The sequence below is a fragment of the Mya arenaria genome, chromosome 11, assembly GCF_026914265.1.
Source record: "Mya arenaria isolate MELC-2E11 chromosome 11, ASM2691426v1".
Taxonomy (NCBI): Eukaryota; Metazoa; Mollusca; class Bivalvia; order Myida; family Myidae; genus Mya; species Mya arenaria.
In genome coordinates, this window is record NC_069132.1 from 8,532,789 (window position 1) to 8,548,069 (window position 15,281).

The window sequence follows — 15,281 nt, forward strand, 5'->3', positions numbered from 1 at the left end:
ACATGGAAATGATGTCACTGCAGGATCAAGTGGATGTCGACTTGTCTCTGGGCCAAAGCTTTCTTAAGGTATTGGTTGGAAACAGTAATGTAGCTTAAGGTCACCACAACCTTGACCTTTGACAAACTTATCAGCTACTGGTCATTACCAACCTTCGTAGCAAGTTTGATGTCTCTAAGTGACAGTCACTTATTTATCTGAAATGGATTCCACAACCTTGACCTTTGACCCACTGACCTCAAAATAGAAACAGTTCATCTGCTGGTCATTACCAAGCTGCCTACCAAGTTTGTGGTCCTCAGGCCATAACGTTTTTCAGTTATTGATCTGAAACCGAGGGACTGATCAATGGACAGCTGGTTCAATTATGCCGCCCCTTGCCACCCTGCGGGGCTTAAAAAGTGCAAAGCACTAGTACCCTTCATGTTTATCATGTTTAACAAGTTTCAAACTAATCTGACTTAAACAAGTATTTTGCTGGTCTAACACCTGTGCACATGCCCACACGATTGAACAACCAACCATATACTCCCCTACAAAGTTTGTTATATAATATCTATGTAATACTAATAACTTATTATAAGATATTCACACTTAACCAGTGAAAATATCCCTATATAATATGTGACCAGTATCAAGTATTATCAAGACCTGCCTTTAAGTTCTGAATGAAAATAGATATCAAATGATATTTTGAAAGCAGTTTATTGCAATAGAATACAGAGTGATGGAACAGGAATGTGATTAGTCAGTGTTACACAAAAGATTATATGCAAAATGAACAGTCAAGAATCTAAGGGGGAAAAAATCAGCATTTAGTTATCTTATCAACGACTGTACAAGACATTTCAATTGCTGACGATCTTAAAATTATTCATTATCTTCTGACTGAAATATAAAACCCTTTCATCGCAGCAATCAAATGTCAAACTAGATTCTAGTACCGGTATACCCAGAACTTACATTTTGTTGAAAGAAATTTAATCATGATAAGCAAACTTTTCTTTGTTAGGTTGTTGATAAGATGGGGTTTGTATTTCTGGCCAGCCAGGTATATACAGTAATAAACAACAAAATAAATCGTAAATTGTCAACTTTTTTCGCAGCTTTGTATCAACACTAGAAAAAGAGAACATTTTAAACTCAAACTTGACCAACTCTCTTTAAACAAATGAAACAATGCATGAGGAATAGAAGCAACAGTGAAAAACATTATAAATTGCATATGTTCTTTTTCAGTCTTTAAAATGAAAAATAGTTAAACTGATATTACATTCCAGTTTTGATCAACAAAGTGAAAACATTTTCCACAATTTATACATGTATAAAGCAGAAATATTTAATGTGCAAATAGCTGTTATTATTTAACCCATGTGAATCATTAACAGAGATTTGAAACTGCTAAACTTATAATGGGAGATGTTAAGGTTGCTGAAGTCTGAATGAACATATTTGTTTTGTCTACATAAAAAAAAGATATCAAAATTTATAACAAACACTTTATCACAGCAATTTTCAAGGAGTCAAATCAGAGATACAACCATTCTATATACACGGATAGTAACAGGATATAAAAATAGTCTCTTTCAAAAAAATTACAAAATAATATCAAAACAAAACCTTCAACCTGAGCATACAACCACATTTTCAGATCTATTAAGTTATTTCTTCAATTCAGTACACTTATCGTAAAAAAATGCAATGTTCAAGTTATATGAGTAATTTTGATCTCGACATAGATATGTGATTAAAAAAGCAATGTGTATTAAGTCGACAGGAGTTCAAATCTACAAGATACAGTACAGACTTTCATCCACATATTGTTAATTCAAACAGTTGTATTCAAGCGGAAGTGACCAAGTTAGCCAACAACTGCGGAAGTGCACATGGTGTTAAGGCCACAGACTCCGCCTCCACGGTACACAAGGTAGTAGCCCTAAAAACACAAGAAACAAGGGCTGATATGATACACCAGAACTATTATACATGGAAACATGCAAAGAATCATCAGTTTCTGTTCACCTGACACTGGTGGCTACATTAGTAAATTACATAAACCTGTACTGTTATGCAAAATATTTAAATTTCTAAAACATACAATACTTGTACTATTATTTATCCTTAAAACATTACCGTCCTTTAATATTAATATTTCATAATCAGTAAAGTGGCATTGTCAAAGCTTGAAAATGTTTTGTAATCCAGTAAAGTGGCTTTGAGCGTACCTTCTCCCCCCAATCCGGTCCCCAGCTGTTCTTCACAATCCAATACGGTTCACTCTCATCTGGAATTGGAAAGCCGTAAATCACATGTAGAAAATTAGATACTTTTCTTTTAAGTTTGTGCACTATCTAATATATACAGTCATGTACACACTGAATAACTCCTTTAATGCATACCAGTAATTTTTTAAAACACCTGATTCATTGTCGAAATTTTTTGTACTAAACAATCAATGTTTTAATCACAATGAATAATCTGATGCTTTGATTTAAATTCAAATATACATGTGACTGAATCTTAAGACACACCTTCTGTCTAAATGCAGTCAAGCCAAACAGGCTAACCCTATTGTAAACCAAGATAACTTACGGACACCGTATCCTACAATCAACACTCCATGGTCCAAGCTTCCCGGGTTGCAGAAGATCTTCCAGGGGTGAGATATACCTCCCATGTAAAACTGCAAAGTATTAAATGGCAGGTAACTGAATGATAACTGGCAGTGTTTCAAAGGCACTACAGAGGAAAGGCCAGCAGTACCTGGGTATCTTTGGGTTTGTTTGCATGTTTAAATAATTTGATTGACTATTTTTCATATCATCCAATCCATATAATGTTTGGCTAACTTTAACCAAACAAAAGCTTTTACCAGTTTTAAACAAATGACTGCAGATCTATAACAACAAGTAGTTGAAAATAAACCTTTGACCATACTAATCAAAATCATCTAGATTATGCCACTAACATTGGACAAGTATATTGACCATTGGAAGAGTTGTGTCCCTATGACTACAGTATGAATCAATAGATAATGCTACTGGGAAGACATATGACTACATTATTTACCTCAGCTTACAAAACCAATGCAAGTTCTACAAAGATAGGGATAAAACAGGTAGCAGACAAAAAGTAGTTCATCAGGCATTACTTACTTGCATAGCAAAGGCATTTATGCCAATTGAGATTGGTCCATTCTTGGCCAACCAGGCCGCCATTTCTGAAATATTAAGTAAAACATGTAGCTAAGCCAAAATTAAAAACTTTTAAACATTTATATGAATCAACATGATGACTCTTTTATAAAGATACAAGTAAAATAGATGTAACTAATTTGCTATCAAGCAACCTGAATTTAATGAGCTTACCTTTAAATCTGAATTTGCGAACTCTGAAGGTAAAACTTTATCCGCAAAAATTAGAACTTGGTATTAACATTACTTTTTGAAACTGTCAATTTTAAGCATAATGTGAAATATGTCTTACATATAAGGAATGGTATATAACTCATTTGGGTATCTTTGACCTATGAAATATGTCATTATATGGACGCCTACCTTCTGTTTGCCGCAACAGCAAACTATATTGTCATATTTCCAGCTTAAGTCCTATTTAAGATTAGACATATATCTGCTAGTCACCCGTGTAAAGCTTGAACAGTAGACTATAGTATGTTACGAAGAGAAGTCATGCAGCATTCATGCACCAACCTGTCTCATTGGAGGAGATAGACACAGAGTCGTTGATGTAGACACGCACGTCGGAGCGATTAAAGTGGCAGCTCTCATCATGGCCCTCGTACTTGTAGTCTGTCTCTGTCTCAAGACCACCTGATACATAAAAGTTAGATACACAAATAATAATGGATTGTACTTCAACATTAAGTATTTCTTTCCTTTTCCAAAAAAAAAATATTAGAATGATTTGATAAACATTCCATTTCTTTTTCAAAGTATTGGTTGTACACTTTCAATTTTGATTTAATATCAACTGACAACTTCTCAATAATATATTAATAAAGACATTGCATGTAATAAATATCTCAAACTTTAATTGATAACTTTAAAAATCATCATCATCATTAGGGATTTAGCCAGGTTTTAAAAAGGAAAAGGTACTTAGGAAGGAAAAGCACAATGTATCAGGCAGTGAATTCTTTTATGGTAGGTTTCATGGTTAAAAATGCTTAAATGTGTAATGTGAGTAAGTATTTAAAATCAAGTTTTAATCCAAACAAAATAAATAGTTCACTGTCTTAAGCAGTTAGTTCTATGAATCCAGAAGGGAAGGGTTCACAAACTGGTGTCCATGAGGGCAGAATGGTGCTAACAAAATATAACACGGTGCAGCACCCATCCATAACTCTTCAACAAAATCCTTGTCATTTTATTGCAGGAGTATGTTACATGATTTCAATATTAAATTCACCCAAACAAATAATACAATATCAGATTCTAACAGAATAATTATATACCAAGTCGTTCAATTTCCTTGTAGGCATTGGAGGGCAGCCCGCCGTTACACCCTTCATCCACTTTGTCACAGTCCACCAACTCTGCAATTACAACAACACATGTTCAAACATGACAGGGTACTATAAGAAATATCCACTCAGCTATGTGGGACTTGATGGTGTCTACACATCTTAAAGGCATAACAGATACCTTAAAGAAAAGTTACCTTTTGGAAGATGTACATATATATACAAGTATATGTGCATAAACAAATGATGGACATTATATTGGGGGGTTTCATTCATGTTCTACTGTACTACAGTTGGAGAAATGAAAAAGTTACAGACCCAAGGTCTGCAGGTTCAGTTTTCTGTTTTGAATGGAATGAGTGGAATTTCCTTCTGCCATATCAGGTAAACTGGATTGAGCGGGTCATGCCATTTAGGATTGCTAGCACGATTTCAAAATGAACATGACACATGGTAAGTTACGGTGAACTCCCTGAAGTGTCCTTATCAGGGCTGGTCCTTATCAAGGGGCCAGTTACCACATTGGGACACCAGCCTGTTGCTCCCATACTTTCACTGATAACTTATCTCCTGGCAGTGCCCATTAACACAAATAGTGTTACCAACATGCAAGATCAGCATGTCTATATTAAAATCTTAGTCAAGAACTAAATCAGTCACAGAAAAACATGGCGGCATTGCCACATATTAAGGACATTTTATTTGCTTTTAACTTACATTTATCACCTGAATGTACTACATTTGCCTACATGTATGTACTTGAAAATCTGAATCTGACCTAGTTAACAGACATTTTCAATAGAGAGACATGTAGAAATTTCAATTTAAGAGTGGATTATTTATTTTAAACCATTGGCTACTGGTGACAACCACAATTTAATGCAATTTACCTCATCCCAATGTGCAGTTAGTCATTAATTAAACGAACGGAGTATATCTGAGTAACAAACAAGGCAAGGAGTGTTTAATAAACTGTATCAATCAAATGCCCTTTTTTGCTACCCCAGTTCTTACCTTGTTCAGAGAGGGAAACAAGCTTCCTTTTCTTTATGGCCCACTGTCCCTCGATGTTTCCAGTAGTAGAGAAGGCCCAGCAACTGCCACATGAACCCTGATATACACAGAATTGCAGAGCTACAGATAACTTTTTAACTTAGTGTATTTTACACCCTTATGCAATCAAGTAAAGTGTATGGTACACCCTTATGCAATCAAGTAAAGTGTATGGTACACCCTTATGCAATCAAGTAAAGTGTATGGTACACCCTTATGCAATCAAGTAAAGTGTATGGTACACCCTTGGGTCATTCATTAAAGTGTAATGGCCGCGAATTACAAAATTGAATGACTTATTTTACTTATTAAATGAACTTTATAGTACAAATTTTATTAGAACTTACACAAAATTGAAATGTTGCTCAGCTAATTACAAGTCCTCATTAATTTAAACATCTTTACTACATGTACTTTGCTTTCTTGGCTTACAACCTTCTATAAGTTTCTTAGGATAGTGATATTAACAAACCAGTTTAGCATTTAGTTAAAACAGCTAGTGTTAAACGATAAAAAATACTCAGAAGAACGTTATGCCCTTTTTATCTTTTTAATCATACTGGTACAAACAGCTGTTTGATATTGTGTCTTAATGGGCGATTTTAAAGTGTATTTATGCCCATTACAACCCTTATCTGTAGCTCTGGAATTGAATAACAGTCATCATTTGGTCCCACACAAGTCCTTGACAAGATTGCCATTTCTTAATAAATTATGCAGTATATTGTATCTTATCAAACAGGTCAGTTCTCAAGAATATGGCCAAGTCCAAGAAATAAATGTGTAAGCAATCTTTGAAAAATTTTAATATATTAAAATACACATTTTTAAGCATTTTGAGGCTTGAAGAATTTTGTTTAGCTTCTTAGCTCTGCCCACTTCTGTCTTAGCACCCCTATAGTTTTAATTTGACAAAACTATTGAACAGCTGAGTATGCTAAAATGAGGACAACATAACATATGCTTTTAAGGTTAGAAATTACCCATACACCCACCACCCTTCCACCCAATATATTTCTAAATGATGAGCCTAAAAAAATCATTTTTCCTCTGGTCTATAAATCTTGGAACACTTTCAGTATCATTCTTATATATTAACAAATGACAAATATATCTAATACTAACAAATCACCTAATCAACCTTGCCATCATTCCAATATACCTGGTTTTTGACGGGTGTGACAGCTCCATGATCACGCCAGTCGAAGGAGTCGGGGACTGGACCGCCTGGGATTTCAGCCTTCTTCATCCACCAGTTGGCCCCTGTGTCCCACCGCTTGCCCACGTGACGCTTAAATTCCTCCTCTGATGAAGCATAGGTAAAATTCAAGGTTTTATGTAAGTCTGTTCAGACATTAGTTTTAGTGTCAAAATCACATATTTGTTCATTTACTTGCATTTCAATGCATTGTTACATCTTATTGTGCAATATTGGAAAGCCCTTTAATACCATGCAATAAGAAGTGCTGGATAAATTATATACAAATACCAAAAACACACACGCCACTTATTTCATGGTACCATCAAGTGACAATATGATACATAACAGTTACTACAACCACTGCCCTCTTGAATGAAATTATACATAACTTACCTTTTGCACTTGCCTACAGTTTCAATCAAGTGTGGAGTAGTGAGTGTTGCAACGACCTCATAACTCTTATAAGCAATCTTGTTTACAAAAAATGTGATACATTCCAAACAAAACAATATTTAAATCTGTAATTCGGATAGTTGTAAGATCAATTTACGTTGAAAATACAGACAACAATTAGAAAATAATGCATTACGGTATTATAGCTTTTTTTATATACCGGGTAAATACATGTTAATCACCAAATTAGCCCCCCACCGTCACCGCCTCCCTTCACCAACCCCTTGGGCCAAATGTAATTTTGTTTGTGTAATGTGAAAGCCAGTCTCAATCAGCACCCCTTTGCCCATACATACTAGTGAGGTCAGCAAACTTGGTGGCCCCGTATCTAGCAGACCCCTTTTCAGTTTGCTGCAGTTTCCTCGCTGCCCGCATGTTGTCACAGAACACCTGGTAACGCTTCTCCTCCTCTGTAACACACACACACACAACCTTGTCACTTCTACCCATGATTCATAGAGTATACCACAGTAACTGGAAATCATTAAAACAACTAGAATTTCGCAGAATCGGATGTATCATAATAGTCAAAAGTTGAAAATTTAGAACATCAACAAAGCCAACTGTATTAGTTAGGAATAACTCTGGTGCTACTTCAGCAATACATTTAACAACAGGGCCCTGAATCACTCCCTGATCCTATAAAGATCATCAACAATAACATTCTGATCAAGTTCCATGAACATATGGTCATAAATGTGGCCTCTAGAGTGTTAAAATACTTTTCCTATTATTTGACCTGGTGACCTAGTTTTTGACTACATATGATCCAGATTCAAACTTGGCCTAGAGCTAATCAATATAAACATTCTGACTAAGCTTCATGGACATACATTCATAAATGTGACCTCTAGAGTGCTAATAAGCTTTTCCTTTGATTTGACCTAATGACCTAGATTTTGACTGCACATGACCCAGATTAAAACTTTACTTAGAAATTATTAATATAAACATTCTGACCAACTGTCATTACAATACAGTTATAAATGTGACCTCTAGAGTGTTAACAAGCTTTTTCTTAAATTTGACCTGGTGACCTAGTTTTTGACTGCACATGACCCAGATTCGAACTTAGCCTAGAGGTAATCAATATAAACATTCTGACAAAGATTCCCGATGATACAGTCATAAATGTGACCTCTAGAGTGCTAACAAGCTTTTTCTATGATTTGACCTTATGACCTAGTTTTTGATCGCACATGACCCAGTTTTAAACTTGACTTAGAGATAATTAATGTAATAATTCTGACCAACTTTCATAAAGAAACCTTTATAAATGTGACCTCTAGAGTGTTAACAAGATTTTCCTTTAATTTGAGCTTCATTGTTGGTGCTAAAAGCAGGGATAATTGGGCTGTTTTGAATATAAGGTAGGGCTCAATTAAAGATGGAAAATAGTATGGCCTAGTATATTATTTCCACCATAGAACTTCTTTTAGTATGCATTTTATTTTTTCAGTATTATTTAACATCTTTACAGAACACTGAAAAAATATTTTGAATTTAAAAAAAAATATATATATATATATATATATAAAATGAATTCATCTACACCTTCCTATGTCATAAATATATTGACGCTGATAAAAAAACACATTGTGTTAAACATTATAATTGTTATACCTTTCTGTGATCCATATAATTTATTGAACTGCTTCTTGAAGTCTTTGAACATTCCAATGTGGCAATCATCATGTCCGTCCCCACCCAGCATTTTGGTGCCATGCGGAACTTTATCATGGTCATCCCCACCTAGCATTTTGGTGCTATGGGAAACTTTATCATGGTCATCACCACCCAGCATTTTGGTGCCAGGGGAAACTTTATCATGGTCATCCCCACCCAGCATTTTGGTGCCATGGAAAACTTTATCATGGTCATCACCACCCAGCATTTTGGTGCCATGGGGAACTTTATCATGGTCACCCCCACCAATCATTTTGGTGCCATGGGGAACTTTATCATGGTCATCTCCGCCCAGCATTTTGTTGCCATGAGGAACCTTATCATGGTCATCTCCGCCCATCATTTTGGTGCCATGGGGAACTTTATCATGTCCGTCCCCACCCAACATTTTGGTGCCATGGGGAACTTTATCATGGTCATCTCCACCAAGCATTTTGGTGCCATGGGGAACTTTATCATGGTCATCTCCACCCAGCATTTTCGTGCCATGGGGAACTTTATCATGGTCATCTCCACCTAGGAGTCCATTTCCATGAGGAACCTTATCATGGTCATCCCCACCCAGCATTTTGGTGCCATGGGGAACTTTATCATGGTCATCTCCACCCAGCATTTTGGTGCCATGGGGAACTTTATCATGGTCATCTCCACCTAGGAGTCCATTTCCATGGGGAACTTTATCATGGTCATCTCCACCCAGCATTTTGGTGCCATGGGGAACTTTATCATGGTCATCTCCACCTAGGAGTCCATTTCCATGGGGAACTTTATCATGGTCATCTCCACCCAGCATTTTGGTGCCATGGGGAACTTTATCATGGTCATCTCCACCTAGGAGTCCATTTCCATGGGGAACTTTATCATGGTCATCACCTCCCAATATTATTTGACCAATATTTTTTCCATGGTTGAATAAGTCATGACCATCTTTACCAAGCATGTCTTTTAAATTGTTAACAAGTTCATTATCATCCCCCTGAAGTAAATGGTCCACGCCAACTCTAACAAGTTCAGGTCCATTCTGTTCAATCAAATCCTTGACATGATTTATCACATCATTATCATCACCGCCACCAAGTATGTCCTTTGCTTTATCCAAAAAGTCATCAATGGCTAATAACTTCCGCCCTGTTCCCTTTTGTTGTTCTACATTGACTCTATTTTCAGATTTATCCATGTGTGTTACATAGTCATGCCTGTCCTGGCCTAGCAGAGTTTTCCCATGGATTTGCTGGTCATGCCCGTCCTCAGCTAGATACTTTCCATCATGCAGGTTCTGGGCTAAACTTTTGGCAACTGTCTTAAGCAATGGAATGGAACTGTCAGGGATTTTCTTAAGGCTAATTACAGTTCCTTTGTTTTTACTCATGTTGACATCATAAGCAGGCCCATTATCTTTTGGGTTTTGTGCATCCATCTGAAAAATAAAAGGATGAAGTGTTTCCTAAAAATGATACACTGGATTTGTAAGGATTGCGTTATATGGATTCACTTGAGTTGAATGGATACACTGGCGTTATATGGATGCACTGGTGTTATATATGGATGCACTGGTGTTATATGGATGTACTGGTGTTATATGGATGCGCTGGTGTTATATGGATGCATCAATGTTATATGGATTCACTTGAGTTGAATGGATACACTGGCATCGTATTGATGCACTTGTGGTATATGGAAACACTTGCCTTATATGGTTACACTTAAGTTGAATATGGATGCGCTGGTGTTATATGGATGCGCTGGTGTTATATGAATGCACTGGTGTTATATGGATGCACACTGGTGTTATATGGATGCACACTGGTGTTATATGGATGCACTGTTGTTATATATGGATGCACTGGTGTTAAATGGATGCACACTGGTGTTATATGGATGCACTGTTGTTATATATGGATGCACTGGTGTTAAATTGATGCCCTGGTGTTATATTGATGCACTGGTGTTATATAGATACACTGGTGTTATATATGGATGCGCTGATGTTATATGGATGCACTGGTGTTATATGGATGCACTGGTGTTATATGGATGCACTGGTGTTATATGGAAACACTGGTGTTATATGAATGCACTGGTGTTATATGGATGCACTGGTCTTATATGGATGCACTGGTGTTATATGGATACACTGGTGTTATATGGATGCACTGGTGTTATATGGATGCACTGGTGTTATATGGACACACTTGTTTATATGGATGACCTTGAAGAATAAAGACACTTGTTTAAATACAACAATGTTACATGAACACATAACCGTAAATGACTGGTTATAAGACGCACTTTTTTCCCTCATAATTCGATGTAAAAAAATGCCTGCATCTTTCAACCAGTAACAAGCTTTTGACATTTTTTCTGAGGTCGATTTCAGGCCGAAATTGGCTCTTCAGAGAAATTAGCTAAAGAACTTCAGCGAACATGTTATCAATTACATTTTGGGACGTGTTAATGTGAAGTAAACATAAAAAAAATTCTACATTAAAGTTATGGAAGCCAAAACAACAGAGAAATAAATGGTAAAAAACTAGTTTGTTTAGATTCATGTTATTGTATAAAGCTGAATGCGTCATCTCAATCAAGTTTATATGGGTTAAAATGGCATGGCAGTTGAAGATTGGGATAAGGTGTATCGTAAAACGTTTATTATTTTAAATTTTCATTATTGTACGAATAAAATTATTCAATATTTTGTTTAATAAAACAATAATTAAACCTGCAATTAAGAAGCATAGCTGTGCACTATCGAAATATTTTTAGTCAGTTTTTAGCCTTTAAGCAGTTTAACATACCAATAGTATAAACTGTTGCGATAAAAGTCTTGCTCCACATTCTTTATACTTTCCTGTGTTGGCGTTGACATTTTGAGAACAGAGACGTACAAGTTTTTTGCTTTACAAAACTTTTCATTCTAGACAGGTTATTGTTTACGATACACCGTCAGAAAGAATATTTTGCTTTGTATTACTATTGTATGGTTTTAAAAATAACCATTGCCATTTTCACGAATAACTAATATTTGGTCACTGTCAACAAACATGGTGGCCTATATTTGCAGACGATTTTAACATTTTTTCTACGAGTCCTAAAACCCACTTTTCTTGAGTTTTTCACGGATTTTTTTGCCTGCATCCTATAACCCCTATCATCTTATAACCAGTCATTAACGGTAATGCTTTTTGGATATACTTGCATTATATGGACACACTGATGTTATATGGATGCACTTGTGTCATATAGATACACTTTATGTTGCATGGATGCACTCGTGCCATATAGATACACTTTATGTTGCATGGATGCACTCGTGCCATATAGATACACGTTATGTTGCATGGATGCACTCGTGCCATATAGATACACTTTAAGTTGCATGGATGCACTCGTGCCATATAGATACACTTTATGTTGCATGGATGCACTCGTGACATATAGATACACTTTATGTTGCATGGATGCACTCGTGCCATATAGATACACTTTATGTTGCAAGGATGCACTCGTGCCATATAGATACACTTTATGTTGCATGGATGCACTCGTGCCATATGGATACACTTTATGTTGCATGGATGCACTTGTGTCATATGGATACACTTTATGTTGCATGGATGCACTCGTGCCATATAGATACACTTTATGTTGCATGGATGCACTCGTGCCATATAGATACACTTTTCGTGCCATATGGATACACTTTATGTTGTATGGATGCACTCGTGCCATATGGATACACTTTATGTTAAATGGATGCACTTGTGCCATATGGATACACTTTATGTTGCATGGATGCACTCGTGCCATATGGATACACTTTATGTTGCATGGATGCACTCGTGCCATATGGATACACTTTATGTTGCATGGATGCACTCGTGCCATATGGATACACTTGATGTTGCATGGATGCACTCGTGCCATATAGATACACTTTTCGTGCCATATAGATACACTTTTCGTGCCATATAGATACACTTTATGTTGCATGGATGCACTCGTGCCATATGGATACACTTTATGTTGTATGGATGCACTCGTGCCATATAGATACACTTTATGTTGTATGGATGCACTCGTGCCATATGGATACACTTTATGTTGCATGGATGCACTCGTGCCATATGGATACACTTGATGTTGCATGGATGCACTCGTGCCATATAGATACACTTGATGTTGCATGGATGCACTCGTGCCATATAGATACACTTTATGTTGCATGGATGCACTCGTGTCATATGGATACACTTTATGTTGCATGGATGCACTCGTGGTCATATGGATACACTTTATGTTGCATGGATGCACTCGTGCCATATAGATACACTTTATGTTGCATGGATGCACTCGTGCCATATGGATACACTTTATGTTGTATGGATGCACTCGTGCCATATGGATACACTTTGTTGTATGGATGCACTCGTGCCATATGGATACACTTTATGATGTATGGATGCACTCGTGCCATATGGAAACACTTTATGTTGCATGGATGCACTCGTGCCATATGGATACACTTTATGTTGCATGGATGCACTCGTGCCATATGGATACACTTTATGTTGCATGGATGCACTCGTGCCATATGGATACACTTTATGTTGCATGGATGCACTCGTGCCATATGGATACACTTTATGTTGCATGGATGCACTCGTGTCATATGGATACACTTTATGTTGCATGGATGCACTCGTGCCATATGGATACACTTTATGTTGCATGGATGCACTCGTGCCATATAGATACACTTTATGTTGCATGGATGCACTCGTGCCATATAGATACACTTTATGTTGCATGGATGCACTCTTGCCATATAGATACACTTTTCGTGCCATATGGATACACTTTATGTTGCATGGATGCACTCGTGCCATATAGATACACTTTATGTTGCATGGATGCACTCGTGCCATATAGATACACTTTATGTTGCATGGATGCACTTGTGTCATATGGATACACTTTATGTTGCATGGATGCACTCGTGCCATATCGATACACTTTATGTTGCATGGATGCACTCGTGCCATATGGATACACTTTTCGTGCCATATGGATACACTTTATGTTAAATGGATGCACTCGTGCCATATAGATACACTTTATGTTGCATGGATGCACTCATGACATATAGATACACTTTATGTTGCATGGATGCACTCGTGCCATATAGATACACTTTATGTTGCATGGATGCACTCGTGCCATATGGATACACTTTTCGTGCCATATAGATACACTTTATGTTGCATGGATGCACTTGTGTCATATGGATACACTTTATGTTGCATGGATGCACTCGTGCCATATAGATACACTTTATGTTGCATGGATGCACTCGTGCCATATGGATACACTCGTGCCATATAGATACACTTGATGTTGCATGGATGCACTCGTGCCATATAGATACACTTTATGTTGCATGGATGCACTCGTACCATATGGATACACTTTATGTTGCATGGATGCACTCGTGCCATATGGATACACTTTATGTTGCATGGATGCACTCATGACATATAGATACACTTTATGTTGCATGGATGCACTCGTGCCATATAGATACACTTTTCGTGCCATATGGATACACTTTATGTTGTATGGATGCACTCGTGCCATATTGCATGGATGCACTCGTGCCATATGGATACACTTTATGTTGCATGGATGCACTCGTGCCATATAGATACACTTTATGTTGCATGGATGCACTCGTGCCATATGGATACACTTTATGTTGCATGGATGCACTCGTGACATATGGATACACTTTATGTTGCATGGATGCACTCGTGCCATACACTTTATGTTGCATGGATGCACTCGTGCCATATGGATACACTTTATGTTGCATGGATGCACTCGTGCCATATAGATACACTTTATGTTGCATGGATGCACTTGTGTCATATGGATACACTTGTGCGATATGGATACACCTTGTGTTAAATAGATATTCTATTGATTGTTGATTAAACTTGTGTTATATGATTGCATTTGTTTCATAGTGATGCATTTGTGTTATATGGATACTATTGTATTAAATGGATGCAGGTGTGTTGTTTGGATGCACTTGATTGATACAAAATTTGACACTCTTTAGTTATACACACTTGTTTTATATTCAATTGTTTTTTATATTTATACGCAAAGCCTGGAAACACTTCTTTCATACCCTTTCAAAAAAACAAACACAAGTCCCATTGTACTAAATGATTTTGTTTAACTGGACTGAATCTGAGACATAGTATAACTTCATAACAAATTCTGTGTCCTTGACTGTTAGCTTTGTTTTGGATCTTGGATGTACCATACTGACTACATAACAAGATCACATTATGTGCTTAGTTTTAAGGATATATTTCTCAAAGAATAACAACATGAATTTTT

The 15,281-nt window shown here is 36.6% G+C and overlaps 1 protein-coding gene across 1 annotated transcript in view; it reads right to left on the minus strand.

Moving 5' to 3' along the window:
• Positions 1-686: 686 nt before the first annotated feature.
• LOC128207854 (uncharacterized) overlaps positions 687-15,281 on the minus strand; it is a 36,957-nt gene continuing 22,362 nt past the window's right edge. Inside the window, exons 10-19 of the mRNA XM_052911022.1 lie at positions 8,814-10,293; positions 7,487-7,600; positions 6,699-6,841; positions 5,498-5,594; positions 4,475-4,555; positions 3,711-3,830; positions 3,156-3,220; positions 2,593-2,683; positions 2,226-2,284; positions 687-1,936 (exon numbers count right to left, since the gene is read on the minus strand). Of these exons, the coding sequence (XP_052766982.1) occupies positions 1,862-1,936; positions 2,226-2,284; positions 2,593-2,683; positions 3,156-3,220; positions 3,711-3,830; positions 4,475-4,555; positions 5,498-5,594; positions 6,699-6,841; positions 7,487-7,600; positions 8,814-10,293 (2,325 nt within the window). The 3' untranslated portion in view covers positions 687-1,861. The remainder of the gene's footprint in view (positions 1,937-2,225; positions 2,285-2,592; positions 2,684-3,155; positions 3,221-3,710; positions 3,831-4,474; positions 4,556-5,497; positions 5,595-6,698; positions 6,842-7,486; positions 7,601-8,813; positions 10,294-15,281) is intronic.